This window comes from Phasianus colchicus, chromosome 18 (assembly GCF_987193195.1).
Source record: "Phasianus colchicus chromosome 18, bPhaCol1.hap1.1, whole genome shotgun sequence".
Taxonomy (NCBI): domain Eukaryota; kingdom Metazoa; phylum Chordata; class Aves; order Galliformes; family Phasianidae; genus Phasianus; species Phasianus colchicus.
In genome coordinates, this window is record NC_143453.1 from 5,169,603 (window position 1) to 5,197,574 (window position 27,972).

The 27,972-nt window shown below is 45.6% G+C and overlaps 1 protein-coding gene and 1 long non-coding RNA gene across 4 annotated transcripts; both read right to left on the reverse strand.

Annotated features, from left to right (window-relative positions):
* Positions 1–201: 201 nt before the first annotated feature.
* On the reverse strand, positions 202–2,965 carry LOC149915514 (uncharacterized). 2 transcript variants are annotated; one of them, XR_016472132.1, is made up of 3 exons: positions 2,905–2,965; positions 2,399–2,440; positions 202–1,428 (listed from the first exon to the last, which is right to left on the reverse strand). It is a non-coding gene; the product is annotated as an uncharacterized LOC149915514 (long non-coding RNA). The 2 variants fall into 2 exon arrangements; XR_016472133.1 differs by having other exon boundaries at positions 202–1,431.
* On the reverse strand, positions 2,961–27,880 carry LOC116228286 (T-box-containing protein TBX6L). 2 transcript variants are annotated; one of them, XM_090152732.1, is made up of 14 exons: positions 27,542–27,880; positions 26,218–26,356; positions 24,224–24,369; positions 23,697–23,776; positions 19,873–19,957; positions 16,361–16,687; positions 12,607–12,751; positions 11,540–11,642; positions 10,929–11,093; positions 10,533–10,679; positions 9,973–10,043; positions 8,763–8,854; positions 7,717–7,909; positions 2,961–6,895 (listed from the first exon to the last, which is right to left on the reverse strand). In XM_090152732.1, exons 6-14 carry the CDS (start codon positions 16,374–16,376, stop codon positions 6,469–6,471), a joined length of 1,359 nt encoding a protein of 452 aa, XP_090008858.1. In that variant the 5' UTR covers positions 16,377–16,687; positions 19,873–19,957; positions 23,697–23,776; positions 24,224–24,369; positions 26,218–26,356; positions 27,542–27,880; the 3' UTR covers positions 2,961–6,468. The 2 variants fall into 2 exon arrangements, with proteins under 2 accessions (XP_090008858.1, XP_090008857.1); XM_090152731.1 differs by having other exon boundaries at positions 19,873–21,182.
* Between the last annotated feature and the right edge of the window lie 92 nt (positions 27,881–27,972).

Sequence of the window (27,972 nt, forward strand, 5' to 3'; positions counted from 1 at the left end):
TTTGCTCTGTTTGGCTCCGTCCTGCAGCTACGTGCCACGACAGGCAGTTGGGAAAAAGGATCTTTGTGCAGAAAAACGTGTGTTTCACCCCCTCCCATCCCCCCACAGATGAGAGCTAAAGAGCCTCCAAGGAGTACAGCGCTGGGAAATGAAGTAGAGGAGATCATGCTCCTCTACATGCTGTAGCAGGAACGCGAGTTGAGAAGGCCAAAGGTTTCCAGGTATCCGTAACCCAGAGGGGCAGCAGGAGCCCATTCCCCTCTCGATGCTGCTGTGTGACCTCTGTGCCTGAGTGCTGTGATCCCTGTGCCTGTCCATCCCCTCAGCCACAGCCCTTGGCTCCATGTCAGAGCCCTGCGGGGACAGGAGGGAGCGAGCACAGCTCCAGCGCCAGAGCCAAACCCTGCTCAGTCCCTTCCCTTCCACCCAAAGGTCTGATTTCTTTGCTAGGTGCACACAAGCTGCTTTCCCCTTCCCCCTCATCACCTTCTAATTGTCACTACATCATCTGATCCTGCCCAGCTGGTTAAAAAAGCAACACCCTGCACACTACAGGGACCGCTTTGTCAGCGACTGTGAACTCATCTCCATCCAGCACTGGGATGGATCGAACAAACTGAAGCAGTGTTTTATTGCCGAAGCATAAAACATGAGGATAAACAAGCACCAAAGTGCTACTGATCATTACAACCAGATGGGAGCCCATTTACTGCCTCCAACAGCGAGGTGCCACCGCTGCGCTGCCAAATCCCCATTGAAATAGGAAACCCAAGGCACCATCTGGGAGGTGCAGCTACACGTAGCCCTGGAATTTGGGGCTGGATTGAGCTGCGTTGTCCTCCTTCCACAACCCCAGGGACAGCCAAGGAGTCCCACTTGCTCCAGCAGAGTCATTTCTGTATGGTTGTGCCTGAGTTAAACAGCCCAGTAGCACAGCCAGCCTGCCCAGTTCAGGCATACGGGGAATTGGGATGGGGAGAATCACAGCCACATTGCCCACATCACTGCATTTCAACAGGATTTTTCTCAATCCACATCAGAGAACCACTACAAGTTCTGGTCACCCCTGCACATTTCAGGGTGAATCACCCAAAGCAGCCCGAATCTTACCTTATTTCCTCACTGTCTGCATGAGAAGCTAAGGACCGTGGTGGGAAGAAGCCAGGGGTTGTTCTCTTTCCTTTCTAATAAACTTGCCTGCTACAGATGAATGCACATTCAGCTTCTGCCCCAAGCACAGTGAGAGCATTCTCAAAGTCTGGGAAGGACTGGAAATTGGCCTTCAGAAATAGCTCAGCCTCCCATCCTCACGGGGCTTTGCACCTTTGTCCCCATCCTCCTGTGGTGGGCAGCCACAGCCGGGCACTGCGTGGGGCTGCAGGCAGCCAGGGAGATGCAATGGGGAGGAGATGCAAATGGTGCAGGAGACTGCTGGAAAAGCAGAGAGACAGACGGATGTTTTTACACTTCAAAGGCAACAGGGCCCTGTGAGGCTTTCAGGAATATGCACAGATCGATAGACTCCTTTTAAACCCGGAGCACATTTGCTCAAGTGTGAGGCAATTAGTCCCTGAGGATGCAGGCAGGGCAGGCCCATTAACAGACATAAGGGCAGGATGAAGTGAAGGTAGGAAACACTTGGGCTGGAGGCTCCCCTTGGCTTCACCCCCAGAGCAGCAGCCAAACCAGCTGCGTGTGGGCAGGAGGGCCACTGTTCTGCAGGGCACTGCCTCTACCCTATAACCTCAGGAGGGCAGAAGTGTCTGCAGGGCTGGAGCACAGCCCGGGCACTGGGGCTTCAGGTTTGTTTCTTTTAGTGACACTACAATCATTCATCCTACCCCCAAGGGCTGTATGGCAAGCACATCAGTATCACTCAGCACAATGTTGAGAATACCCCTATGGCTGTGGATGTCTCTGCTGCTCGGCTGCCTGTTGTTCTTACACCCTTGAGCCTTACAGCTGGGGATGCCCCAAAGTGCAGATTAACATATACCGAGTCTGCATCAGTTCTCCTCCCACCCTCACTTGAATGCTGCTGGCTGTCTGAGCTACCCTGAGCACCTCACCCTCCACAGAGCCCCTTCCAGATGAGGAGGCAGAGCCAAAGCCAGACTGCAGAGTGCTCCCTGAACTGCTGCAAGGCCCACGGCTCAGCACTGCAGGAGCAGCAGTACCAGCACACAGGGGGCACAGACAGCAGACCTGAGCCATGCCCTGTGTCCAGCTGAGTGGCTGTGGTGTGCCTCCCCATGCTACTAGCTGCCTCCTCTGTTTCTTCTTTCCAGATGCACAAAGTTTTCCCTCTTCAGTAGAAGTCAGAGAGGAAGACATACAAATCTCAGCACACCCCAAAGAGCTGTAGGGGACAGAGATTAAACCCATCCATTACACTCACCGAGCAGGGCACCGTCTGGGCAGGAATGCTGCAGTCATACACCTGCACATACAAAGAAAAAAAGAGGAGTATTACAGAAGTGTCAGAGGCAATTCAGCACCCTACAGCAAAGTGCCATAAAACTCACATGACTTGGAAAAACAAAAAAGGAACAACACTAAATCAAGCAGAGCAGCACACATGGCAACTGGCTGCTTATCATGGCTGCAGGGCCTCTTGTTACCACTGCATTAAAGAACTGCTTCACACTTGTTTAAGGTTTTGTCTAAAGCTGCTGCTCAGGCCCAGAGCTCAATACTACAGCACTGGTTCTGGGCACTGCACTCTGCATGCTGCAAGGAACATGGGTTGTGGAGGAGAAATGCTTTCCAACTTGCTTAGCATTCTGCTGGGAGCCTACAAGCTGCTGCTACCCATGCCTGACTTTCTCTTGCTGGCTGTAACCCCAAGAAATCATACTTATATCTCATTACAGCTCTACAAAGCACTCAGCTAAACCAGCTTACCTGGAGCTGTAGGAGGAGCCTGGCCAGGAGCACACCTGCTGGAAAACCAAGAGCTGAGCCCTGGAGAAAAAGCAGAAACAGGCACAACAGCAGCAAAACCATCACTCTGAATACTACAGGAGCCCAGACAGCCTCAGGGTAGGCTGTGAGGAAAACATCACCCACTGCAGAGGGGGAAAGTTCAGCAGAACACCCACTCCACATCCTTCAGGGAAAACCCATTACACTCCCTTCTGCTGCACAGTTTGGGTGAGGGGAGGATGCTAAAAGCAGACACCTGCACCCTGTGCACCTGGAGGCAATCAGCATCAGCACTGCTGCAGCTGTGGGCACGGGGAGGTGTGGGCTGTGTGCTGGTACAGCTTTGCACGGTGGGTGATGGCTGCTGTTTGTTGTTGTTACTGTCAGCCAAATGCTGCCCTCCCCCCTGCTAGGAGGCTCCGTATGGGACCCCAACCTGGTGTTTGTGAATTAAGTGGCTTTTAAGTTCTGTAATAAAAAACCATTTGACTCAAAGAATGTTGTTGTTTCTGAAAAGGGGTGGATGCTGCTTGCTCAGCTTCTTTTGAGGTGACCCAGGGTATGGGTGAATGCAGGAAACGCATGGCAGGATGCTCACAGAGGACCCAATGATGGACACTCTGCAGCTCCTTCTGCAGGGCCCAGGGCTGCCTGAATGCATGGGCAGTGGCCAGGTGAGGGGGGACTGTTCCACTGGGACGACCCATGGTGTCTTTTGAGTGGGCACGGTGTGGGTTATGGGGCAGAAGCATTACAGTGCCCCCCCTGAGCCTGCAGCTGCCACCAGGCTGTGCCTGTCTATGGTAGGAGCATTGCAGCAAGAAAACATCTTTATGCCATTCCTACCTGCAGTGAAGCAGCCTCAAACAAGGCTTAAGGTTGCAAAAACCAGTAGGACAATGCAATGTAAATCAGGATCTTTATTTCCCATAGGAAATTTACCTAGATCCCATTTAGAGTCCATTTGTCCTCATCCTTATGTAACTCCTCTGCAGAAGAGGAGTAAAAATGTATAGAAAATAAAGTATTTGCTGCAAAGAATTAGTACAAGAGACTGAGTCATATCTAGCAATGCATGCAGGCAACCTGGGGCTCTCCGAATACAGTGAGAGAACAAAGAACACTCAGATCAACAGCATGTGTCATGTAGGAACTGGCCCCAGGTAACAGGATTGAAGTGGAGCCAGGAGTGTGCTTGAAAGAGATGCACAAAAAAACCACACTTTCGAGTTTATTTTATTGCTCTTAATGGCCTGCCTTCCGCATGTCTCATTTCCTTTTATTGAAGCTGTCAGAGACGCATTACATTATCTCACATGTGTGCAAAAACAGTATTTCAGTCGAGCTCATACAGATTTTAAATGCCACAGCTGAAGAAAACAAGACAGGGGAAGCTGCAAAGGGAGGCGGCGGCAGCAGAGAGCCCACAGCACGCAGCTACAGGCAACGTGTGTCAGGGCTTCAGCAAACAGCAGAGCTGCAGCCTCTAACCAGAGACAGAAGAGTGGAAGCAAAGGTACTTGGCTAACAAGGTGGGTGATTCACTGAAGGAGGGTGAGGAGTCCTGCTGCAACGGCAGGCAGTAATTAACAGCAATCCTATGCACAAGGCTGAGGCTCACCCTGCACAGCCAAACCAGCTCCACCAACTGCAGCTCTCCCAAAGCCATGCTGACATCTGATGCAGCACCTCGCTATCCTGCTGGCACCCGGGTTTCCCTGTGCTGCCCTGTTCTCTTCAGTTGGCCATGCTCACTATCAGCCCATAGAGGGAAATACAATCTAGCTCTCCAAAGCCAAAGAAGCAGAGCTAACCAACCAGCCAGGGGGTGTTAGTTCAGGTTTTCCTGGCATTGATCATTGTGGAAAACCTCACCGACCACCTCTGCTCTCTCAGCTGCTCTGCACGCATCATCTCTGCAATACAGACCAATTAGCAATACTCTATTTAAATAAGGAAGCAGTTGCTGTAGCTGAGTTTCACAAATGTGCAGGGCTACTTTTCAAAGTCATTTTAACTGTAATAAACACAGTTCCACACCTCTGTGCTGTGCAGGGCTGGCACCCAGGCAGAGCAGATGCATCTGCACACCACTCCTGATGCAACAGCAGTCACAAACCTGCCCTGCTCTGCTCACACACACTGCTGCACAGTGCATGCAGAGAATGCCATCTGGCACACACACCTCACTGCCTGCTGATGGCTGTGGACTACAGAGCAGTTTATATGAAGTGTTACAAGAAAACGTTCTCTGCATAACAGTGAGGAACACTTCTGGCCTCCCTCAGAAGCAAAAGGACCATCTCAAAAAGGACCACGCAGCCAGGGTGACTTGGCAAACAGGGACACTATCTCCTCCTAACCCTCTCTGGCACGCAGGGCCATGGGCTGCTCACTGACAGCACAGCTCCTCCAGGAGAGGGGACCACAGCAGTAACAAAGGCCAAACTGCTCTGACAATGGAAGTGACATTGAAGCAGATCCCTGAGCCCACAAGAAGATGGCACTGAGCAGCCAGGAGGCACCCAGCACTGCATCAGGGAGCAGTGCAGCATGTGGCTCGGTGCCTGTGGCGTTCATTATTTTAAAGTATGTGGCTGATGAATGACACGAGACTGGTCAGGAGCATCTATAGGCAAAGCTTTTGTAGCATAGCAACAACAGCTATAAGTTATATTCTTTGCGGGTGGCTGGGAGCGGAAGAAGTTCACAGTGAAAGATTTCTTTCCCTTCAAAAGAAAGAGGCTTGAGTGTCAAAGCCAGCACTGCTAATCCTGGCAAGCACAGGCCTTTGGAGACCTCTGGAGCAGCCCTGAATTCTGTGAACAATGTCCCTCCACCACCAGCAGAAAGAAAAGTGTTTCACTGACCTCGAATCTAGGGAAGATGGGATAGGGGTGGGCATGAGGGACACAGACACAACACAGAGCCTTGCTGCTGGTTCTCGTGCAGAAGACAAGTTCTTCCCTGCCTGCATGATCCACAGCCACATGTACCACTGCATGTTTTGCTCCTGGAAAAGAAGGCAAGACTTTAGTTTGACTATACTACGTGATGAACCTGCTCAAGGGGTCACTGGAATTGCTTTTTTGGTTCATCCTTGCAAAAATCCCCTACAGCTTCTTGGCCTGGCTTCCTGAAACTCCTCAGCCCCTATCTCCTTGCACACATGTCCTGGGAAGAAGGGATTTTGGAAACTGCCAAATGCAAGCAGCTGGGACAGAGGTTGACAGCTCTTTCACTGCTGCTCTCACAGTTCCTGTGGTTTCCTGTTCCTGCAGGAGAAAAAGCACTGCAGAACACACAGATCGAGCCAGACGTGCCCTGACACAGCTGGGACTGCTAGCACTGTAGCTGCTGCTTGTGAAGTACCATGAGGGTTGTTGTGCAAGGAGACAAGGAAGTGAAGGCATCCCATGCCACCATCTGCAGCAATGCCTCTTCGCCTTCTATAGACAAGGCTTCAAGGTTAACACCCCAGAACAAACTTGTTCTCATTTACAATTTTCTTTCAGTCTTTTCATTGGGAAGGATCCTCCCTGCTCACCAGCAGGCATAGGGGAACAGTGGGTACTGGCTCCACTCTGCCATGGTCCCATGGGCATGTCCCGAAGCCCCTTGTGTGTTGTAATCTGTGGAGAAGGCTGAGTAGCTCATCGCCCTGTACTGGCTGTGGGGTGGCACCATCCACTGCCCAAGGCCTTGCTCAGTGCCATAAGGACTGTACATGGGCGCTCGAGCTCCAGGTTTCCCCACCGAGTCCAGAGCCATGTTCACCACTCCGCTGTAGTCCTGGGGAGGGGGCAGAGGTGGGGGCAGTGGAGGCAGGTTGGTGAAGCCCTCTGGCAGCTGTTTGGAGTCGTGCTCGGGCACTGTGGCAAGATCCAAGGGGTGGCACCTCGCTCGGAAGTCGTTCAAGGCAGCCACGTCGCGGCTGGGGAGCTGCTGGCTGTCCCCAGCTTCGTGGAACCTGTTCCCCAAGGGCAGAGAGAGCAGTGAGTCAAACCCACCGCAGCAGAAAACCACTGAAAACCCACAAAGATCCCTGGGGAAAGGCATGCTAAGAGCTTGCCCTCTTCCCCTGCCATTTCAAACATCCGCTTGCGATTCAAAACAAACACACTTTACAAAGACAACCTAGCTCTTTGTATTCCCTGTGAGTGCCTTGTACCTAGAAGACTTGGCCTGGGGTGGGAATTTACAATGTGTCAGCTCTTTCACATTCATTTATCATGTGAGGATGCTTGCAGGAAAGCCAGGTGACCCATCTTGTACTCCAATGGAGTTCACACATATTGAAAAGGGTTCTCCAACTTTACGTTGGCTTATGGCACATTAACTCTCCCTTACCTACAGCTTTCTCTTACTGTAAAAATGGATTTTAGTCCAAGTCCTGCTGTCACTCACTCAGAAAAATTTAGTGCCAAAAGAAGGTAAGGCCACTCACTACAATTCAGGGAGGAAGGAACAATCACTGGAGTCCTCCACTCCTCCAAAGGACAGGCAAGTTCAGTGCTACATAGAGTTGGGTAGGAAAGCATTTCAGCACAGGGAAATAAAGAGCACTACTGAGACATAAATATGCTCAGAATGCATGTAAAACAGAAAGACTTTGCTACAGAGACATCTCCACACTGATCTAGCACCTATCACACAAGTATGGCATCAACAGAAAAACAGCCTTCTCACTCACACTGGCTGTTTTTCCTTAGGAAATAACCTATAAAAGAGGAGGAATCTCATCAGTTAAAGGATGGCTTTGTGACAAGAGCACCAGGAGACAGGACTCACCGGTATGTCTGGTAGGATGATGTAGGCACTTGCTGCTCCCTGGCTGGACCCTCCCTCTGTTCAGCTGGCACTGGTGATGCTGCAGGAAAGGCATGGCTGCTGTTCTGCTCTGAGATCCAGAAGGGGTATCCACTGCTGACCACGATGGGGTTACTCTCTTCCTTCACATCCACATTCTCATCTTTCTCAAAATCTGACTCACAGTAGGGAAAGAAAGAACAGAAAAAAGTGAGAATGGGGAAGAGGGAGTTGGAGCTCACAGTGTTCTATTAGCAGCTGAATTAACTGCAGGATGGGGGAAGGAAACACACCATTACATCTTCTGCAGCCATTCTGCCTTAAAGGATTAAAGGACTAGCCCTTTGCTGCTTTTTTCTACTCTTACATTGTGGCTTTCAGTTCTGCCCCATTCCCTCACCCTAGCAAGGAATGATCAAGCTTAAAGATAACCTAACAGAAAGAGTACAGATTATTTTTAAATGGTATCAGTTCCCCTATCTGCATCACAGCACAGCTGCACAAGCACCAGGGTTGACACAACTGCACAGACAAGAACCAAGGCAGATGGGCAGAAGAAAGCCATGGGTGACACAGCAAGATGGTGTCACTGTTGAAGAGCAAACATTACAAGAGCACAGCCATCAATCACATGCAGTCACAAAGCAAGGCTGGAGCAGCAGAGCTGGGGAGGAGTCACTGATGACAAGAGATGTGAGTAGGCTCCTGTGGACCATATGCAGAGACTTAATAATCCTGAGACAGACAAACTGAAAACACGTGTGGAGATTGCAGGCAGAAATTAAGAGAGGCAAAGGCCTCACAAAGGGTTCCCATTTGTTGGCTCATTCTCCTAAAAGCAATCTCCCTGATTTAGGGAGTCAGCACCACTTTCCAGCTTTGCAAAGACGTAGGCAGCAGCCTTTAGGGACTCTGCCCAAACCACTCTCTCCAGTGAGGAACAGCAGAGGTATGTCACTGCCTCTTATCCCCCCTGTGGCTTAGGCACAGTTTGTGACTGACTCTGGGGTTGTTCTTGTTAAAATTACCACGTTCCTCAGCACCAGACTCCTTTTCCTCTGGCAGCTTTCTCTTCTGGCCCTTGGCTGGACTTGGCTTCTGGGATTTGGCTCGTCCTTCCCTGGGAAAGAAACAGTGCACAGGGCTAGGGTGTAAGTTAGCTTTCTATCTACATAAGCATGCAAGGGATGCAGGACAAAGGCCTGGGAAGACAAAAGGTGGGATGAACAGCTCTGATGTTCTGCATGTTACACCCCCTTCCAAACCAATATGACAGGTCCACAGGGAATGTGTGCCAGAGTGGAATCATGGAGTTAACCAATGCTGCATGTGCTTCCAGGAGAGCCCTCACCCCACAGAAGACTGGGGATAGGTTGGTAAGGGGGTTGCTGCCCCTTTCTTCTTGTACAAAAGTCAAAAATAGCATGGAAATCTCAGCACTGGAGCTTTCAGCACAGTTTGTAAGTGTACTGCAAAGCTGATGCACATTCTGTACATACAGGCATATGTATGGTGGGCATTTTGCTTGAAAGCAGCCTTTTTCCTAAGTGGACAATTACACTAAGCTTAGTCAGAAACAGTCCTGTTATGAAGAGAAAGAACATCCCTGACATTTTCAAAAAGAATCACTTTTGGCTTTTTTCATCAGGAAATAAGATTTTCGTTTCAGGCACGCAAAACAAAATCTCAGATATTTTTACACCATTTTCTGGTTGGAAAACTCTCCATTACCAGTCCATGGGTTTCCTTCAGGGTTATTTCTTTCAGCCTTAATTAGTGGCTGCCCTCAGAGCAGACAGTTTATCTCACTGGTATTGGCATCCATCTCACAGACAAAACTTCCTGTTGGTAGAGACACCTTTCCACACAAGAGGAAAGGAGATGTGAGAGCCTTCCAACATCAGAATTAAGCTGATCTCACAGGGACAGAAGGTTCTACTGTGGATTCTCTTTATCACTGCTATTAATGTATCAGATTGCAGTCTAGACCTGATTTGCAATGGAATGCAGGTCTCAAATCTGTCACATCTCTCATATTTCTGTAGGAAATTCTCTGTTTCCTCCTATTCCCCAAGTCTCTGGGGAGGGTACTACACAGCATCACTCCCATATACAAATAAATGCAATGTGCAAAGCAAAATGTTCTGCAGAGCTAGCTGCTCTGTTTTGCTCAATGGACTTGGATATAATTCAGATAAACTCACGTTATCCATAAGTTGAGATGAAAAAACAGTTTACCTTCGAGTGTTCTTCCCATGCTCCCGGAAACCTTTAGCAAATGGATTGTTGTCAATCTTCAGCTTTGTGATCTTAAAATAAAGGACCAGGATTCAGTTCTGGTTGGGACCTTTATTATTTCAAGATCTTCATCTTGGTATTTATTACAACAGCTTTTTCAGGGGGCTGGGGGATGCCCTTGGCACAGTATCTGAGTTCTCCCAGCAGTTCCTTCTATGAGTGAGTTGCAGAGAGAAGTGACTTTCCCAGGGTCAGTGGGAATTTGGGTGGGATTCATGTAACTAGAGGAATATAAAGGGTGAATACCTAATATCTGTCTTTTGTCTGTATTTTTTGCTACCTTTGGGGTTCTGTTAGTCACTGACAGTGCACCTAATGCAATTAATATGCACAATTCATGTCATCCTTGACTAGATGTTTTCTGCAAGAATCATATTTTGCCTATTTTTCTTCCTTTATCCATCACAGACACCCAAGTTAATTTGCTCTGGAGGTGACACCTTCCTATGCAAGATTTCTAAGGACAAAGTATTTAGCAATGCTTTGGACTCGCACACTACCTGCTCATTCTGGTAGGCTGTGACAGAAGTGAAGACAGTCTCAGGGAAGCTGAAGACTTGGAAGATGCTCCAGCGAACACTGAAGAGGTCATCAGCCTGCACAATGTGGAAGCGAGGCTTGTAACGGTGCATGGAGTGGAGGATGATCTGGCACAGAGACAAAGGCAAAGGTTTCCATGTGCAACTACTGCTAATATGCTGAGCAAAGTTATATGGACAGCACAGGCCAGCACCTTCCCTAGCAGGCAGGTAAGAGGGCTGGACTATGGAAGGAAGAGAGGGCACTTGGATATTTTTTTAATTTCCACGTGATCTAATGTTTCACACTTATTTCACTTTACACCTATCTGCAGTGAATTCCAAGAAAGCGTGGCACAGAGGCCAGCAACAACCTACATGCCCGTGTTGATCCAGAGTGTTGTTGGTGAGCTTCAGTTTCTGGAAGGAGACAGGTTCCTTCATCCAGTGGCTGCCAGGAGCAGGGGAATCTGGGTGGACATAGGTGCGACAAGGGAGCTGAGGCTCTGCTTTTCCAGCAACTTCCCACTGATCTTTATTCCACTGTGAAGAGAAAGATGGAAATCTAGAGCTTAAAAAAATGACTTATTTTAAATAGCCCTAGCAACTCTGCTTCTCTGTCTGATGTGGAGGATTCCTCTGAGGCATGCAATCCTGACAAGCAGCAGATTATCTCTTGTGAGCCATGACTGTTTTACCAAAACAGCTCCAAGCTTGGGCCTCATTTTTCCTCCCTTTCTCCCAGTGGCCATCAGAGAAGTCTGACATTAATCATGATCAAAACTGTACCAGTTACAATGGAGATCAGTTACCTTTCCAGCTGCTCCCCAAGCAAAAGTGACAAATAGCTCCAGAGAGGCAGAAAATCCACCAATTACTTCTGAACTTTGTCCAAAGACTATTTATTTATCAGCCTGGCTGGTGAAGCATAAAGATATTTCAAACAAAAATGGAATTAAAGCATAACTTTTATCATCTAAAGTGCTTACCTTGTACCTGAAGTTGTCCACAGGCACAAAATCCACCAGCATGAGGTACTTGGCATATGGGATTAAGCCAGAGACTTTGATTTTGCATTGTGGAAACATTCGTCTGAAGGAGAAATGAATGTAAGAATTTCTGTACTTAGCAAATGCTGTTTAACGACCTACAGAAGCAGCAGGTCATGTTTACTCACTGCTGCACAAAGTCCTGGTAGTGGTATTTTTACAGGCCAGCTACCAAATGTTTTTACTATCTCATTGATGTATTGATTATCCAATCCTATGGGTTTAGGTGGAACAGGCACTAACATGGCAGCAGTCTTTAATGGCCTGACATTGTTATTGCTTTTGTGCCTCCAACTCCTGCATTGCAGCAGTGGAAAACTTAAAGAAAATAAGTGGGATTTGCTTGCTGCTGCTAGCTTCATGCAGCTACCACAGACCTGGAGCACAGATTAAAGCCTTTTCTAGCGTGGGCTGTGCACACCTAGGAGCACATCTTGCTTTCCATTCCAGCATTCCCTACCGCCACTTTCATCTTCTGAGTCTGCAGAAAAGCCTCAACACCTCCCTTCCTACCAACAGGATTACTTTAGCTCCCAGCAGCTTTGACATAAAACATTACTATTTCATTTTCTTTCACCACAAGCTCCACAACGTGACTCAGATTTAGAATAGCCTGCTTAGCATTATTTTCTCCCCTTGCCATGTTTTCATCTGCAAATGCAGAATCAACATCAGGTATTGACTGCTCCTGTGCTGCTGCCTGTGACCAAGGCAAAGGAAGCCCAGGGCACTTCCCAGAGCAACAGCACAGCAACAGGAAGAACATCAGTGTTAAGTACTGAGATAAGAGCAGAGGAGATTTCTCAGCACATCAGCCCCACGATGACCTTTTGCACTTTGCAGTTTGGATCTCCAGGACAGCCTGAAAATGCAACTCTTGTGCCAGAGGCAGGGAGATGCACACAACTGGCTACAAGTCTGAGGGTCACCAAGTGAAATAAGAATGCTCAGAGTTTTGCAAACAGATTAGAAGGGTGTGGTGTGGGCAGCTGTCCTGGTCCCCTCACCTGCCAGATTTGGTGATGATCATCTCTGTCCCTATCTGATGAAACTTCATCCAGAGACCCATGTCCTCCAGGGTGACCGTGATGGAGCTCTGCGGGTAGGGCTCCAGGCTGGGGGAAGCAAGTGCTTCACATGGTGCTTTAATGTCTACCAGGGAGAGAGAAAACAGGAACTTCAGATGGGCAGGAGGGCATCAAGTCATCCTTCCCAGTTCCAGTACCCAAAGCTACCAAATTCCACACGTTGCTGTAACAGATGGGCTCTGGCCATATGCTCCCATGGGACTTGCCAGCCCCAAATCACTGCAGCGTACAGCACTGGTTTAGCTAAGGTATGTGAATGTTGTGATTTCATCCAGGAAGGATGCCAAGAACCAGTGCCACAATACTTCTCTAAAGGAAAATCCATTATCTTCCTTCCAAGGCTATTCTTATTGCCTAGAAGGCTCTAAAGGCATAAAGGCTTATTCAACAGGTTTGGCTTTAGCTGGTAAGTTCTTTTGTAAAGATTTATGTGTTGTACAAACCCAGCCTAATTCTTTTATCCTACAAGTCAGACAGGTGGCAAGCCACAATCCGCTTTTTCTCCTGTTCTGGTATGAGCAGGGTTACACAAAACACTTCACCAAAAGAATAAAATGAAAGCAGAAAGGATTGGAAATATTTTAAGTGTAGCAGCAGGCAAGGGGAGAAAACAACATATAGTAGCAGAGGTAAAAAATCACTGCAGAGGACTATGAAGGGCCAGGCAGGAGGTTCACATGTGAGAGGAGACAAGAAAGGGAGGAGACAGAGCTGAATATTCCAAAAAAAAGGGAAAAGAATGGTCTTAACTAGACTTGGAGATGGAGATCACTGGGATGCTCATGTGGAAGGTGCTCTCTTCAGCAGCACACAGCTGTCAGCTTTCCTGGCCATGCATTATCAGCCACACTTGGCTATTTGTTAAAAACAGAAACTTCTCTGCCTATTAGCTTGGATTGAATTTTATTCAGAGCACATCAGAAATAAGGGATTTTATCTTTTTCTTTTTTCTTTCTTTTTCCCCTGGTAATACCTTTAAAAGAACAGACATGGAAAGAAGGCAACTATTTCCAGAGAAAACAGCTTCTTCCTGAAAGTGACACGTGTCCACAAAAGCAACCCAATGTAAGCCTCCTCTACCAGGAATTAAGAAACATTTGAACATAATTCTGTCAACCTGTAAAGGTCTTTAGGCACTTAAAAAAAAATACCCTTTACCCTTTTTTCTGCTTTGATCCGACATTAATGAACTGGCTAAGAAGTGACACCTAGTCTGCTCGCTAGGATTAGCCTGTTAACATCTTCTTACTAAAGCTTCCCTCATATCCTCTTGCAAAGACATGAAAGTGCCACGAGACGATGCATTGGGAAGCTCAGCGCAGCGCATGTATCAAAAGGAGTTACAATAAAATCGGGCTGATTTCCCACAGGAGTCATCCAGTCACAAATACATGCAAACAGATTTTGATTAGCTCAACAGATGCTCACTCCTTCCCCCAAATGAATTTTACAATTAACATTTTTGTAAGCAAATTCCAACGCCGTTAAATGAGCCTGCAATGAGGCAGATCCTGGGGGTCCTCACTGAGACACTTCCAAAGAAATCAAAAGGAATTAAAGCAAAAAGTTCTATACCGAATTAAAAATCAAAGGCAGATGTCATAATCTGGTTTCACCAATGAACCTGTATGAGCGAGGAGGACAAAGAGCCAGGCACACAATCAACACTGCAGCAAAGACTTTAAAATGTGGCTAACGTCCTTCTTGTCACAGGTTTTGTGTGCCCTGTCTGAGGCTGAGAAACAGGATATGAACAGTTTGCATACAAAGGTATGAGCTTGCTAACAGAGGCACACAGCTGCCACCAAAGTCGCATCAATTGCCTTCAATGGGAGACTGCAGTGATGGATCCTTTTGCAGGATGGACTTCAGATTTGCCTGGCAGAGCCAAAAGTTGGCCTGCAAGGTGTTCTGAATTCATTCCCAGTCGGTGCCAACTCAGCTAACCTCAGAGCCATGCTCAGGTCCACAAAGACTCTGGAATTACAGCACAAAGAGGTCTGCAGTGAGGCATCCAAGCACTGAACTGCATTCTTTAAGTCTGTATTTCTGATGTTTCCCCTTCTGTGTAGTTCAGTTTTTATTTTAAGGATGGTTTGAGAGAGCTTTAAACATCTTCCAAGAATTTTAGTTCTAAGTTACCTTAAAACCAATCATTGCTATCACCATTCTTGTGGCAGCCTTGCATGTAGCACGTTTTAAAACATACACTTTATGAGATTGTAAGGGAAGACAGCTGCTATGATAAAGGCCAGCACTGAAAATTAAGAGATCTTCACTCGATACCATGCTGCTCTTTAAAGTCCTGATACAAATAAGAGCAGTTGGTGCTTTGTTTTTTTACTAGAATAGGTTGCATATGTTTTTTTCCTATTTCGGTGATGGAAAGGAGAGGAAGGGAAATGAGAGTCAATTGGGTGATGCTGAATTTGTCTCAGTTTAGAAGCCTAATGTGGACAGCTATGTAGAATCCCCAGGGAAGGAACACACAAACATATATAAAGCTATTGGATCTATTAATATTGCCAACGGCCATAGAAACCCATGTTCTCTGACCCTACAAATGCCAGAAACACCTCCGCACCTCGGAGCACACCTTGTTTCCCAGAACACAAAGATTTGGGCTCTAACAGAAGGACTGTGTTTCTACCAGTGCTACAGCTTCACCTCTCAGAGGCACGCAGTCCTATTTCTGCTGTGCGGGGTCGTACACCAAAAATGACTCCATAAGAACATGAGGTAACTTCTGAAACAGCTGGAATCTTTCACACAGTGAGGTACTGCACTGTTGCTTCTTAAGTCAAAATTCTCTTGATGTGGCAGTGTGGAAGGTTTGATAAAAACCCCCAAACCATGGTGAAGGTAGAATTTATCTGAGGCGCTGTACGTGTATTTTGCCTATGAAACAATACTACAACAACAGAGAAAAAAAGCTGAGAATACCCAGCCACCTCTCAGTGTGGGTGAACTGCATGCATGAGCTACATAAGCAGTCTTTTCCTTGCAATGCATTGGAAAACACTGGGCTAAATCTGGGTTTCAGCTATAGTGACAAATGCAGTGCCTCTGGTCTGGTTCTGTTTCCCAGTGCATATCTGTCATCGTGCCCAGTCTGATCATGTCCCACAGAGAAGAGGTTAATAGCATGTTATGAGAAGGACTGATGAAGAAAAACATAAATAATACCTTATGGAAACAAAAAATACTGTGTTTGGGCATAAAAAGATGGTAGAAATTGTAGGCTATGTCTCCTTGGGGTTTTCACTTTCAAAGGGCAGAAGAAAGACAGGGATAGACAAAAAAGATAGTTTGCATCTGAATTGTTCTTAGGAATATAAGGAATATTTCCAAACCTTCAACCCAAAGGAACTTCCACTACTTCACAGACAATATGCAGACAAAACCTCTATCCTTCAGGATTTATATTGCACAAGGTGATCCAAATAAGGGAGTTTTGGGCACAGCTGTGAGTGGACATCTACTGCCTTGCAAAACATCTACCAAGGCTCACAAAGAACACTCAAAACTCCAATAATGATAATAATTATTATTATCTCTAGTCACACAATTACAAGTGCTGGTATCCCTAGGAGCACTGACTCTCTGTCTAAAATTATTGTACACTTTGGGCATAAGTCTAGGACCTTAGAATAGGAGGGAGAGCTGCACCTACCTGGTAAAACTTGCATTTTTCCATGTAATGTGGAGTCTAGGAAGTCACACAGCTGAGAGAGCCACCAGAGTTCTCAATAAGGGAGCCAAAATAGTCCAGTTCAAAAGCAGGTCTGATGTCCTGAAACAAGCAAAAGCCCTTCCATCTGAGATCCAGTGTCAAGAGTGACCGAGATGCGGATGGGACTCCAAGCACAGCTAGCCAAGGTGAGTTCCTGTTTTATGGAGGCTAATGAGCAGGGAGGAGCTTCTCGCCAGGGCTGTCCCCTTGCAATCCTTTGATGTCCAAAGGGACAAAGAGAGGAAGGATCTGCAGCAATGGCTGGGGCTAAGGGAAGAAAATCAAAGAGAATTAACATGGCTTTGACATACAGGAAACCCTACAGGGGAAATGCACCTTGATTTACTGCTAACACACTTCTAAACAAATAGACTAAAATCACTACTGGAAGACTTACCTACAAATAAATAAATACCTAAAAGCCCCTTAACCAGCAAGGAAATAATTCTGTCTGGCTGTTCCAAGGATTTGATAAAACTCTCATGTCCAGAGCACAGAATCCCTTTATGTCAAATCAGGAAAGGTGAAAGAACCAGGAAGCTGTTTCCTTCCCGAGCGATTAACAGCTTGTGGAAAACTTAAAGTTTGAGACCATCTCAAAACTGAGACACTGCAGTAACGTATGCATCCACCAAAAGATGCCTTCTCCACTAACAGAAGTGCATCAGCTAAGGCTACCTACCGAGCCAATCTCTCCATTCACAGCCTTTAACTACAGTTAACTTTCTTACTTTACCATTTTTTACAGGCATGACTCTCACTGCTGTATCAGATGTCCTCAAGCTCACAACTTATCTTTTCAGCAGTGCCTCGCCAATGAAAGCTGCGTGGCTTTAACGACACAGCTATGCTAGCACACCATTGCGCTGCCACCAACCAACCTTCCAGGTGCAAGTGACCTAAAAATCTGAAGCGTGGATCAGGCACAGGTTTTATTTAGGCCTGCCCTTACTGAATGAAAGGCTGCACACAAACCGAAGGACTGCAGTGCTTTCCCTTAATTAGTTTATTCTGCAAGTGTGACCATTAGCTTTTGTACTTACAAGTGCTTACAAGTGCTAAGAGACAGCAATCAAGCCTCATGCTTCAGGTCACAAACCAGCCACTACACCTCGGTAAAGAGGGAGTTCCATGCATTCATGTATAGAAACAGCTATACTAACATTGATAGGTCAAATATAGAGTTCAAAAAGAGGAGGTCGAAAGCAGGATATCAGTCTCAATGGGCCAGAGCTGGATCCTGCACAACAAAACTTAGGAGCTCCTTGCTTCATCTCAAAGAGCATCACTATGAGGTTGCAGCTGATTCGTGGTCTAGTTTTGCTCACAATAAAATAAACACTTTTTATTCAGTCAGTGACATTATTGGGACATCTGACTTTTAGACTGACATGCAAAGCATTCTGAATTTGTTTACAGTCAGTTCCTATAGAAAAATATCCCTTCAGTTCTGCATGTAGTGCTTTTTGGAGTAGGGAAGGCAACAACATGCAATGAGGACAAAGAGTTTATTCAGAGGATTTTCATTACGGCTCTTTTTCATCATTACTTTGAATTTCAAGCATCCCAGTACTGTGCAGGGAGGACAAGAAAGGCCACTGTTTATTGTGGCAAGAAAGAACATTTACAAGAAAGAAGCTGGGAGTTTGGTAAGTCCTGAGGAGTGTTTTATAGCTGCAGATGGTCCATTGGCTCCTGGCAGCTTTGTGGGACCACATCCTCCAAAGGCCTTCCTGACCTCCCCTCTAAAGTACCAGGCCACACAGAAGACTACAGGCTTTTCTTCAGATAAATCCAAACCTGGGTCTCAGTACCACTGAGGTGGAGGCTGTCATGTAGTGGGGTAACATAACTTGTAGTTCAACTGAAGACCATTTATTACATATGTCAAAGGACAAATCGGAAGGAAAAAGATCAACTGTGAATGGTATTAAGGTCAAATCTCCTCCTCTTGTGCTTGCAGAGTCACTACCAGACACAAATGGAACAGGATGCAGAAATGCTTTTCTGCTCTGCCACAGAAGGGAAGCCAGCATCTAATCTGCTTCCCATGCTTTTGCAATGCTAGTATTTTAACTGCAGAAAGCAGAAACAATGACTGTAATCAGAATCTGAAAAGGGAAAATGGATCAAAAATTGGGTCGGATTCAAGATACTATTGAGATGGATCGACATCCCACACTGTCAGAAACCACACAGCAGCAGCAGCAGCACTGGGAATTTCAGACTTCACCTGACAGGAGCGTGGGATGTATCATGACTTACTGTTTCTTCCATGAAAAGGCATCAGATGGTCTCCTGCTGCCACTTCATTTGCACACTGCCTATCAACATGTCTGGAGAACACACATTTGCTGCAAGCACTCAAATCCTTTTGGCTTTTCCCAGCTGATTGATGGGGAAGGTGGAGCCATTAATTACCCATGACTAGTTAAGAACTAGCTATCTCCCAGCCGTTCTAGTTGCACTGGAGAGGTTTTAAAAGTGAAAAAAAAAGTGAATTTGTTATTATTCCTGGAAAGCATGGCTAAAGGAGTAATCTCCGTGAAATTCATTACTAGCCAAAGGGGAATTTAGCACATTGCTCTCCTGTCTGTCTGTCCATAGAACGCCTTGGGCTGTTTGCTGGGAAGTCAGAGGTGAACGGTGTCTAACAATTCATTGGCAAATTGGAGGGCTGGGGGAGGAAAGGGAAGGCAGAGAGATTTGACATGGGATGTGTAAGTCAGCAGTGTACACGGCTCTGCTCAAAGCTCGTTGCAGGCAGCAGGTAAAAATCCTGCACAGCCCAGCTCTAACAGGAGGTTCTGCTATGCTGAAGAGGATGAGCTAGGGCAGCACAGAGGGAGAGGATGAGTGATGACAAAAGCAGAAGCTAAGAGCTTTTGCTTTGCATCTCTTTGAGGAGGTGATAGGAAAGAAACATTCCCCTCTGTGTTTTGTAGTAAGGCAAATGTTTTCTGGCAGTTCTCCTGTATGTGAAGCTTTAACCCTTAGCACTCCTTCCCCCATTTCTCCCTTCTGAACTGTGAGCCCTTTGAGATGAGGTGATCTCTTTGCCATCTCTGGCTGGTGATGGGAGCTCTCAAGCCACAGAAGAACAGATCATGTGTGCCAGCTGGGGGGAAGCTTTGGTTATCAGGATCTGAGTCTGCAGGTGGCTGCACCAGCCCCATCCAGCAGAATTTCTAGGACACCATTCTGCCCTAAGAACAAGATCAAGCACAAGGTGTAAAAGTTACTGTCAGGCAGTCAGTTGGACTCAGTGATCCTTATGGGCCTCTTCCAGCTTGGGACATGTATGATTCTAAGTGAAGCAGTGTTGTTTGCCTGAGTTTGTACAAGCCAGAAAAAGTAACACAGGGAAGTGGTAACTACATTTAAGAAATACTTCCCTCTGAAGCGTGAGGATAGTCTTACTGTCATTTAAATGCAACTCAGCAGAATCTCACCTGGTGTATGTAGGCCACAGCATCAGAGCATCTTGGCAACTCTTTATGAAGGACACTCTGCCATCTAATCTGCAGAGGATGAACACTGAAAATGTAGAAAGCATGTCATTAACAGGACTCAGAATCAAATAAATAGATAGCTACCTATTTTCATACTTAGAAAACAAGAAGCAGCCTTAAACTCTCCAGTTGGCTTTAGAGCCCATCAGTCTGAACCTTAAATACAGGTTTAACCTGTATGGAGCAAATGGTCTGGCTATGCACAGGGAGGGCTGTGGGGAAAAGCAGTGTTTATCCAGAGGAAAAAACCTGATGGAAGTATTGCTCCTAGGCTGTGCCAGCCAACTGCCTGTCCTTGTTAGTGACCAACTTCAGCTTCCACAGCACAGTATCTTCTCACGGTGGCAGATGGTTCAAATGAGTTTTTCCTGGTAAAAATTGCCTGTTGTCTTCACGTGTGTTACACTGCATTTGTGTTCAGCCATTCCACTCCCAGGACCCCAGCAAGAGGCCCCACTGCAGGCTGACCTTTGTAAGGCCAAAAGCCCCATGCTGAGTCCCACACTGTATTACCCCCAAATCTTCCCTGTGCTCACAGAAAGCAAAATCACATTTGGTAAAACAAAACAGTTGGTTGGAGAGGGCCTGTTGGTAGCAGCTGAATGAGAACTCACAACGGGCATCTGGACACAGTGTGCTGCAGGATTGGCTGCTTGCCCATGCCCCTGAGCAGGGATGGGGATCTCTTTTGGAAGGGAACATGTGAAAGTGGCCCATGCAAATGAAAAGTAGTGCATTAGATGTTTAACACAGGCTTTTCCTCTTGCAGGTTTGTGGATTGAGGTATCTGGCCACAAAGCTGTGGCTCCTGAACTAAAAAGATGCTCTTCTGTCTCCCCTTTATCACATCCGCCCTCCCCAGCCATCCTGGAATATGCACCCAGCAGTTAGTTAGCATCGAGACAAGAAGGGAAATGCTTAACAGCCACTTAACACTGAAGGCTGAGTTTGGCCTCAAAGGCTGCAGTCCAGAGTCAAATGCAAAGTATATCTGTCTGGAGCTCTTTCAAGTTTTCACAGACTCCTGATGTTAGGTGCACTGCTTTCCTGTCCGCCCATTGTGCTTCCCAGACACAGCTCAGCACTCTGTCCCACTCAAATCCACAAAAGGCACATTCTGTAAGGACTTCTCAGCTCAGGGGCAGCAAGGACAGCTCTGCAGTGCAGCAAGGTGCCACCCAGCACAATGTCGTGGTGCTGTGGGTCCTCTTCTGCCCCGGGGAAGGCTCTGTGCTCACACACCTGGGGTCCTGCAAGGAGACATGAAGGGTCTGCCTCAGAAACAGGCAGCAAGCAGTTCTGGGCGAACACCATGCATCAGTATTTTTACATGGGTACACATGTGCGTGCAGGAAAAAGAAGAGAAGCATTATGCAGAGCTTAAAAACTGCTGGCAGTTCAATTTAACCATGAATCGAGGTCAGAAAAAATTCCTGAGCAGGATGGACTGTGCTGAATGGAGGCCCAGCTGACAGAGCTTCAGCAACCTGAGAAAAACCCCTTCTACCAGAAAAGCAGCAGGCCAAAGTCAGACTTTTGGATTTCTAAGACTGCAGATACACTAATGCTACTTTGGTTTCTGCAAAGGATCCTTTCTGTTGATGTGCAAGTGTTGATAGAGTCAATACATTAACAGATAAAAAGCCAGACTCGATTAATGCAAGGCGTTTTGCAAGCTGCTTTGTTTTGCCAACACAGATTTGTTCCATCGGTTTCCTAAGAAAGTTTCCATATACTGTTTATCACAGCAAGGTTCTAATCAAAACATGAAGTCAATAAACTGTATAACTCCCTATCAAAGGGACCATCTTCAAAGAGAGACCGTTGTGAGCTCTGCAGAGCGGAGCAGAGCTCAGTTCCTGCAGCATCAGTGACTCTAAAGAATGCTGAGAAAGACAATGAGCACTACCAGAAAGCATGAGAGAACAGAACAGTTAAAACATATGTAGCAGATTTTGATTCATAGCATTTTTGTTTCATTATACTAAGGTGAAATGCAGTCAGCATTTGTTTCCTTTTATAATTTTATCATTTCCTTAGAGAAGAATTATAAAGTTATGTAGCCACAGTTACATACTACTCTCTGCCTACATCTCACAAGAAGGGAGCTGAGTCCACAAGATGTTTAACCAAACTGTGGAGATATCCTGCAAGGCAGTTTTGGAAAGCTGGCATAGAGTATTATGATGGGACATACATAATCTGTAGGAAAGTCTGAAGCCAGTAACAAAGAGCTGGGAATATCTAGGCAATTAAGTAGAAAGTCTTTGGAGAGAATCCAAGCTGTGCTTTTTCTCACCCAACTTGTTCATCACTTGGTAGCAAAATGATACTGGTGCCCACGTGCATATTCAGGTAATAATCACCAGTATCACCAGTAACAGTAAAGCAGTACCTGTCAGATTTCAGGATCCCTCAAGCCTGCAGTGAGACGAGGCTGTCATAAACCCACATTCATGTATATGACCAAGCACAGCTCCCACTTCACTGCTTTGCTTCAATCTCTATCTGCCTAGATTTTTCCTCCATTCCTCTCACGTTAACAAATTCCTCATACTCATTCTTTGCTGCAGCCACGGGCCATGGTACAAACTTCAGGCAGGATCACAGACCCATGGCTCCCTCCCCCTACCCAGCAAATTGTGAAATGTTTACGACCTTGCTCTTATGGCTCTAGAGGTGCTGAATGGCCTTTTTCCCCCTCTGAGTCTCAGCTCCTGATGGGCAGCTACAGACCAACTTTGAGCCGGTTTGGTCCGTAGTTGTGGATTTTATTGCCCAGTTTGTCTCTTCAACTCACATTTGTAAGCTCCAGAGTAGATTTTTCCCTGGGTAACACTCTGCAGCTCAAAGAACTCTTCTTGTTTTTATTACATCCTTAGTGATTAAAGGGATATTTAAACCTCACAGTGCTCCCTGCTGTGAATATAAAAGCCTAGCATCATTCTGGATAGATGTGTTTAAAAAAAAAAAATTAAAAATTAGCCCTCCTATAGTGGACAACTGCTTTTAAGTTGTTAAGAGCATCGGGTACTTGAATGATTTAAATACACTGTTTGCAATTCCTTGAGAGACCAAGGAACGACCCATGGCTTTGAGCTATGTGAACAGTATACAGACAAATTCCACATGGAGTGAGGTTGTCTAGGAGCCATATTACACTGAAAATACTGGATTTAATCTACTGAGGAATAAATGACTTAGAATTGCTTTCCCCTCTAGCTTGACAGTCATTAATGCACACATAACAGGTTCCATTCTTACAATGTGATGGGAAAACTTTCTTTCACTGACTGGCAACTCACAATACAATCTATGCCTGTCAACCAAAAGTAGATACAAACAATGTAATGTAAATTCCATAGAAATGTCTAAGTTCTTCTAAGAGTGCTGCGGAGTGTGCAGGAGGAATGGAAGTCATATTTAAGAGCAAGCCTTTCTCCTGAGCACAGATTAAATAATATCAATTCTGGCTCTACTGATTTTGCCACCCCCTTATACTGCTATTACAAGCTTAAGCTTCTACACAGAGCTGCTGCTGGAGTTGTTTTTATCATGATTAGTATCTGACTTCTAGAGTTCTTGTCAAGAGTGGTCTCAAAACACTTCACTGCTTGCATCTCCTGTCTCTAACAGTGTTCCTGCCACTGCTGATGAAACTGCTGCTGGGAAAGTAAAAGGGTAGGTGGTTTCCACTGAAGTGAGAAGCAGAAGCAGCCCAGATCTTTGGTATAACTGGAACTTGTAGTTAAAAAACTACTTACTGATAGATGCTTACAGCTGCATATACTTTCCTGGAAGGCCTTTTTAGAAATGCATCATTGCCCATCTTCAGTTGGGTAACCTGGGACAGCAGCACATAAAATACAAGGACAAACAAAAGAAAACAGTTGGATCAGTGGAATAAGAAAAGTGAAAGATGAAAAGCAAAGGTAAAAAATGGAAACAAAAGAAAATGAACTGATGATAGGGGAAGAGAGAGCATCAGGGAAGCAACATGCTAATGTCTTCTGATCAGAAATGCACAGCACAAAGCAGCACACAGTAACTGTTGTTGACAAAGTACAAGATCAGCTGCTGAAATCAGGGAACATTATTGCCCAGACACAAAGGTAATTTCTATATCAAATCCAGCATTTTAAACAAATACACTGGCTTCTGGGGTAATAAACAGTGACATTTACCCTTATGAACCCCACCAGCTTTCTTGTTTCTGTCACTACATTCTAATAAAAGCAGAACTTCTTTTTAAAGACACTATTCCAGTGTGTAGTGTATATTCTAGTCTTACTTTCAGAAGGAATCTCCATATTTCATAAACAGGGACGGATGACAGCAGTGCTAGAAACAGCTGTGAAGTTACCATGTGTTCTCAGCACTTTTTCATCAGTGTGCCAGCAGATACAGCAGGGTGACACAACACCTTGTTCCTATATGCTGTGCAGAGAGAGAGGACAAAAATCAGTGCCAAGCGTGTTGACAGAATGGGATTCTGCCTGCCCTATTGTCTGCTACCTCACCTAACTCCAGTCTATCCCATTACAACAGGAGATACACACTAAGAGCACCTCATATTTTCCTGAGCTTTGTCAGTAACACACAAGTTTAATCTGACAATTTCACTGCCTTACTCTTAACTGCAGCTACAGGGCTCCCTGGATGTCTGAAGGCAATCCAGTGGGATGTGATAAGCAGAAGGCCAGACTGGATGCTCCAGTGCTTCTCCCTGTGTAGCTGTTGCTGTTAAAGTCAGTTACTGCCATGGTCTGAGATTTCAAAGGCTTCCATGGAACAAAGCCATGGAAAATTTCACTGTAGGATTTTAGATCTTTTTTTTTTTTTAATTATGTCTAAAGTGGGAAAAATGATCAATTATATTAACGAACACAGGCAAACTGAATGGTGCCAGAGCCAAAACTTCTGCCTGTCTCTCTTCTCCTACTTATGTACATTCTGCATTGAGAGATGCTCCTTTGTCTCATGCAAAGCCGAAGACAGATGGATTGAAAAGGAAATGAAAAAGGTGACCTTGGAAATGTGCTGTCATGGCCACAAAGATCATTTCAGGAACACTGTAATGTTCAGCCATCTCCATCTATAGAATGTGGTAAATCTAAGGAGGTTACATTATAGAGATAGTTTATATGGTTTTCTGCAGCAAATGCAAAGCTTTTGTTTCCATCAGCGAAACAAAGCCAAATATAATCATAGGGTGCATTTATGAAAGCAGCATATAATTGAGCAGGGAATTGGCACGGCTCCTTTCTGATCATCTACTGCAAAACAAACTTGTAAAACTCCATTTAATTCTTATCACTCACTATCACAGCCACTGCTGAACTGGAGTGGAACTGGAGGGACTGAACATGAAAAAAGCTTGGAACAGTTAAGCACAGCACATTGACTGGTGGCTCCAGAAATGAACATGTCTGCAGGGTGTAAACACTGAGATGACAAAGAGATTAATATGCTACTAGGAGATACAATCATCATCATTAGGGATCAAAATGAAAAATGCAATTAGTGTATCTGGGAAAAAACATCAGCTGTGCAAGGGCAGCACAATTACAGAAGAATTGGCAAAGCTCTTACTGTATTAAAGATTTCTGCACAAATCAGTGTTATTGCAGAGAACAATTCTGTCTCGACAAGAGCAGAAAAGAAGGCTCTGGCATACCTCTTCATCTCATATTCCTGTGACTTTTTTTAAAAGCATATTATTCCCAGCAATATTAAATGAGTTCTGGGCCCATGAAGGACATATGCTCTACTGGCACATGAACGGCTTCCCAGTGCCTTGCAATGAGAGAGAACCAGGAAAATCTGCAAAGAATGCCTGGGAAGTGGGGATCCCCACCTTCCCAACAGCTTCTCACTTGTAATGGCTGTTGCCCAAAAGCACAGCGTTCAATAGCAGCAGAGTGAGGGTCCAGGCTTGAAGCTGGCAGTTGCAGGGAAGGAAATTATCCTTCCTCTTCACCCATTCCCTTCATCTTCATTTCTCTCTGGGACCTTAGCTCTGTCTCTCCATCCACATAATTTGCTCACATTATACACCAATATATTTCAAAGCTGCCCAAGTTATTTAAGAGGACCCCAGAGGTGAAACACCAAACATGTCAATTAACTGGAAATAAACTATGGCAATAACACTGAATTTTCCCCACAGAGTTTTCTGCTACATATTTAGGTCTCAATATATATATAAAACTAGATTACTACAATCTGAGGTGACAAAACCTCAAGCATATTAGGTGACTCAGATGACGGACCACTTTATCCTACCTGGCATTAAAACTGGTGGTCTTTGCTGTTGGCCAAAGCTGCAGCTGTTGTAAGGCTGGTGCCTGTTCAGCACTGGTGCTGTGAGCCATGTGTGGACATGTTTCCTGATGACCCCCCGAAAAGAAGGGCTCCATAACTCCTGTTGTTTAAAAAAACAAGAGAGAAGAAGAGAAAATGGGTAGATGGGGGAGAAACATATGGGAAAGTGAGGGTAGAATGAAAGAAGGGGAAAAATAAAAGGTAAGACAGAGGAGAAAAGAAAACGTGTGTGCTTAACCATCAGTATCCTCTTGCTGGGCTCAGGGGTCCTGCCATCAGCTTTTGTACATAGCCAAGCATTTGCAGAAATAAAAGCCTGTATTTCCACACATCATATTCCACAAATGCCCAGACATTACTCCCAGGAGAGGCATGCCTGCAGTCTAAATGCTGCTGAGGCTGGCAGAGTGGTCCTTCTCCCCATGTGCAGAATAAGGCTGGAGTGATGGGACAGGTGACATGTTATTGAGCCCCAGGGCTTCGTTTCCCTTTTGGTGACAGTGGAGATACACTAAAGCCATCAGCCGTTGTGTTAGGGCTGACAAAAGATTGATCCATGGATGAAAGCACTTTCACTGCAATTCTGAAGCACCAACTTTACTAGCTGCTCTCCTCTCTGCTTTTAGAGAGCTGCTAACAGCCCTCAAGGGAGAAAAAGCACTTCAGTTTACACTAACGACATACCCACTAAATATATCCAACTCATGCACAGCATTCATGATTCATGGAGTCATTCTCTACGTATTGACTAACTCCTGCTATGGGCAGCTCCTCCCTGCTTCCATCACAACTTTCTTTTCTACCCTTTGTTACCCATGAACCATCCAGAATCAGACCATGCCCTGTGCCAAAAAGTGGTCTTCTTTGAGGAATGCAACCCAGGGCTGTTCTCTTGACAAAGAGCTGAAATGGATAATGCCTCCTTCTCTTCTTTTTCAGTCCTATGTTTCACAAAAGTTCCAGATTCAATCTTGCAAATGGCAGTCCTTTTTTTCCAGAAGCATTTTTGCTCAGTTAGGAGGGGCTGTTTCACAGTGTAGGAGAGGGATGTGTCTCTCTGCTTGTTAAGTGGGCTCAACTTTGTCTCTCTTCCCACGTTTCAGCAGCTGAGTTCTTTGCTCTGACCAGCAAACACACAGCAAACCTGCTGACTCATTGATTAAAGGTGACTGCAGAGAAGCAAAACTCACATAATAAGGGATACTGGGGAAGGGAACATGTTAGATTAAAGGTTCTAGTTCAACTCATGTACTTAATTCATGTACTGAATGAATTTTTTCCTTACCTGAAGACAAATGAAAATACAGTTGCAGAAATCCAGGTTCTTATTCCATTTGAAGGGAGGATCAGGAAACTGGAAATAAAGCAAATCGTTAATGTTATCTGCACGTACTGAGTGACCATGTCTTCTATACAGTAGCCATTATCAGTAATTTTGTGAAAGAAGGGGAAAAAAACCACCAAAATACTTTCTGAGCAACCTTCATGTTTAGCTATTTCTCACTTGCATTAGTTGAGGTTATGATGAGCCTACAGTGGGATTACCACAGCCATCTAACTTGGTCTCATCACTTGTTTGCAAACCTCAAAGTTAAAACAAAGTGTTGTCTTACCAAGGTTTTACCCAGCAACATAGCAAAGGCATCCAAGCCTCAGCCTATTTCTGTTCAGAGATGGAAGTTATGCTAATGGAAGAAGCTGGTGTGGGAAATGACT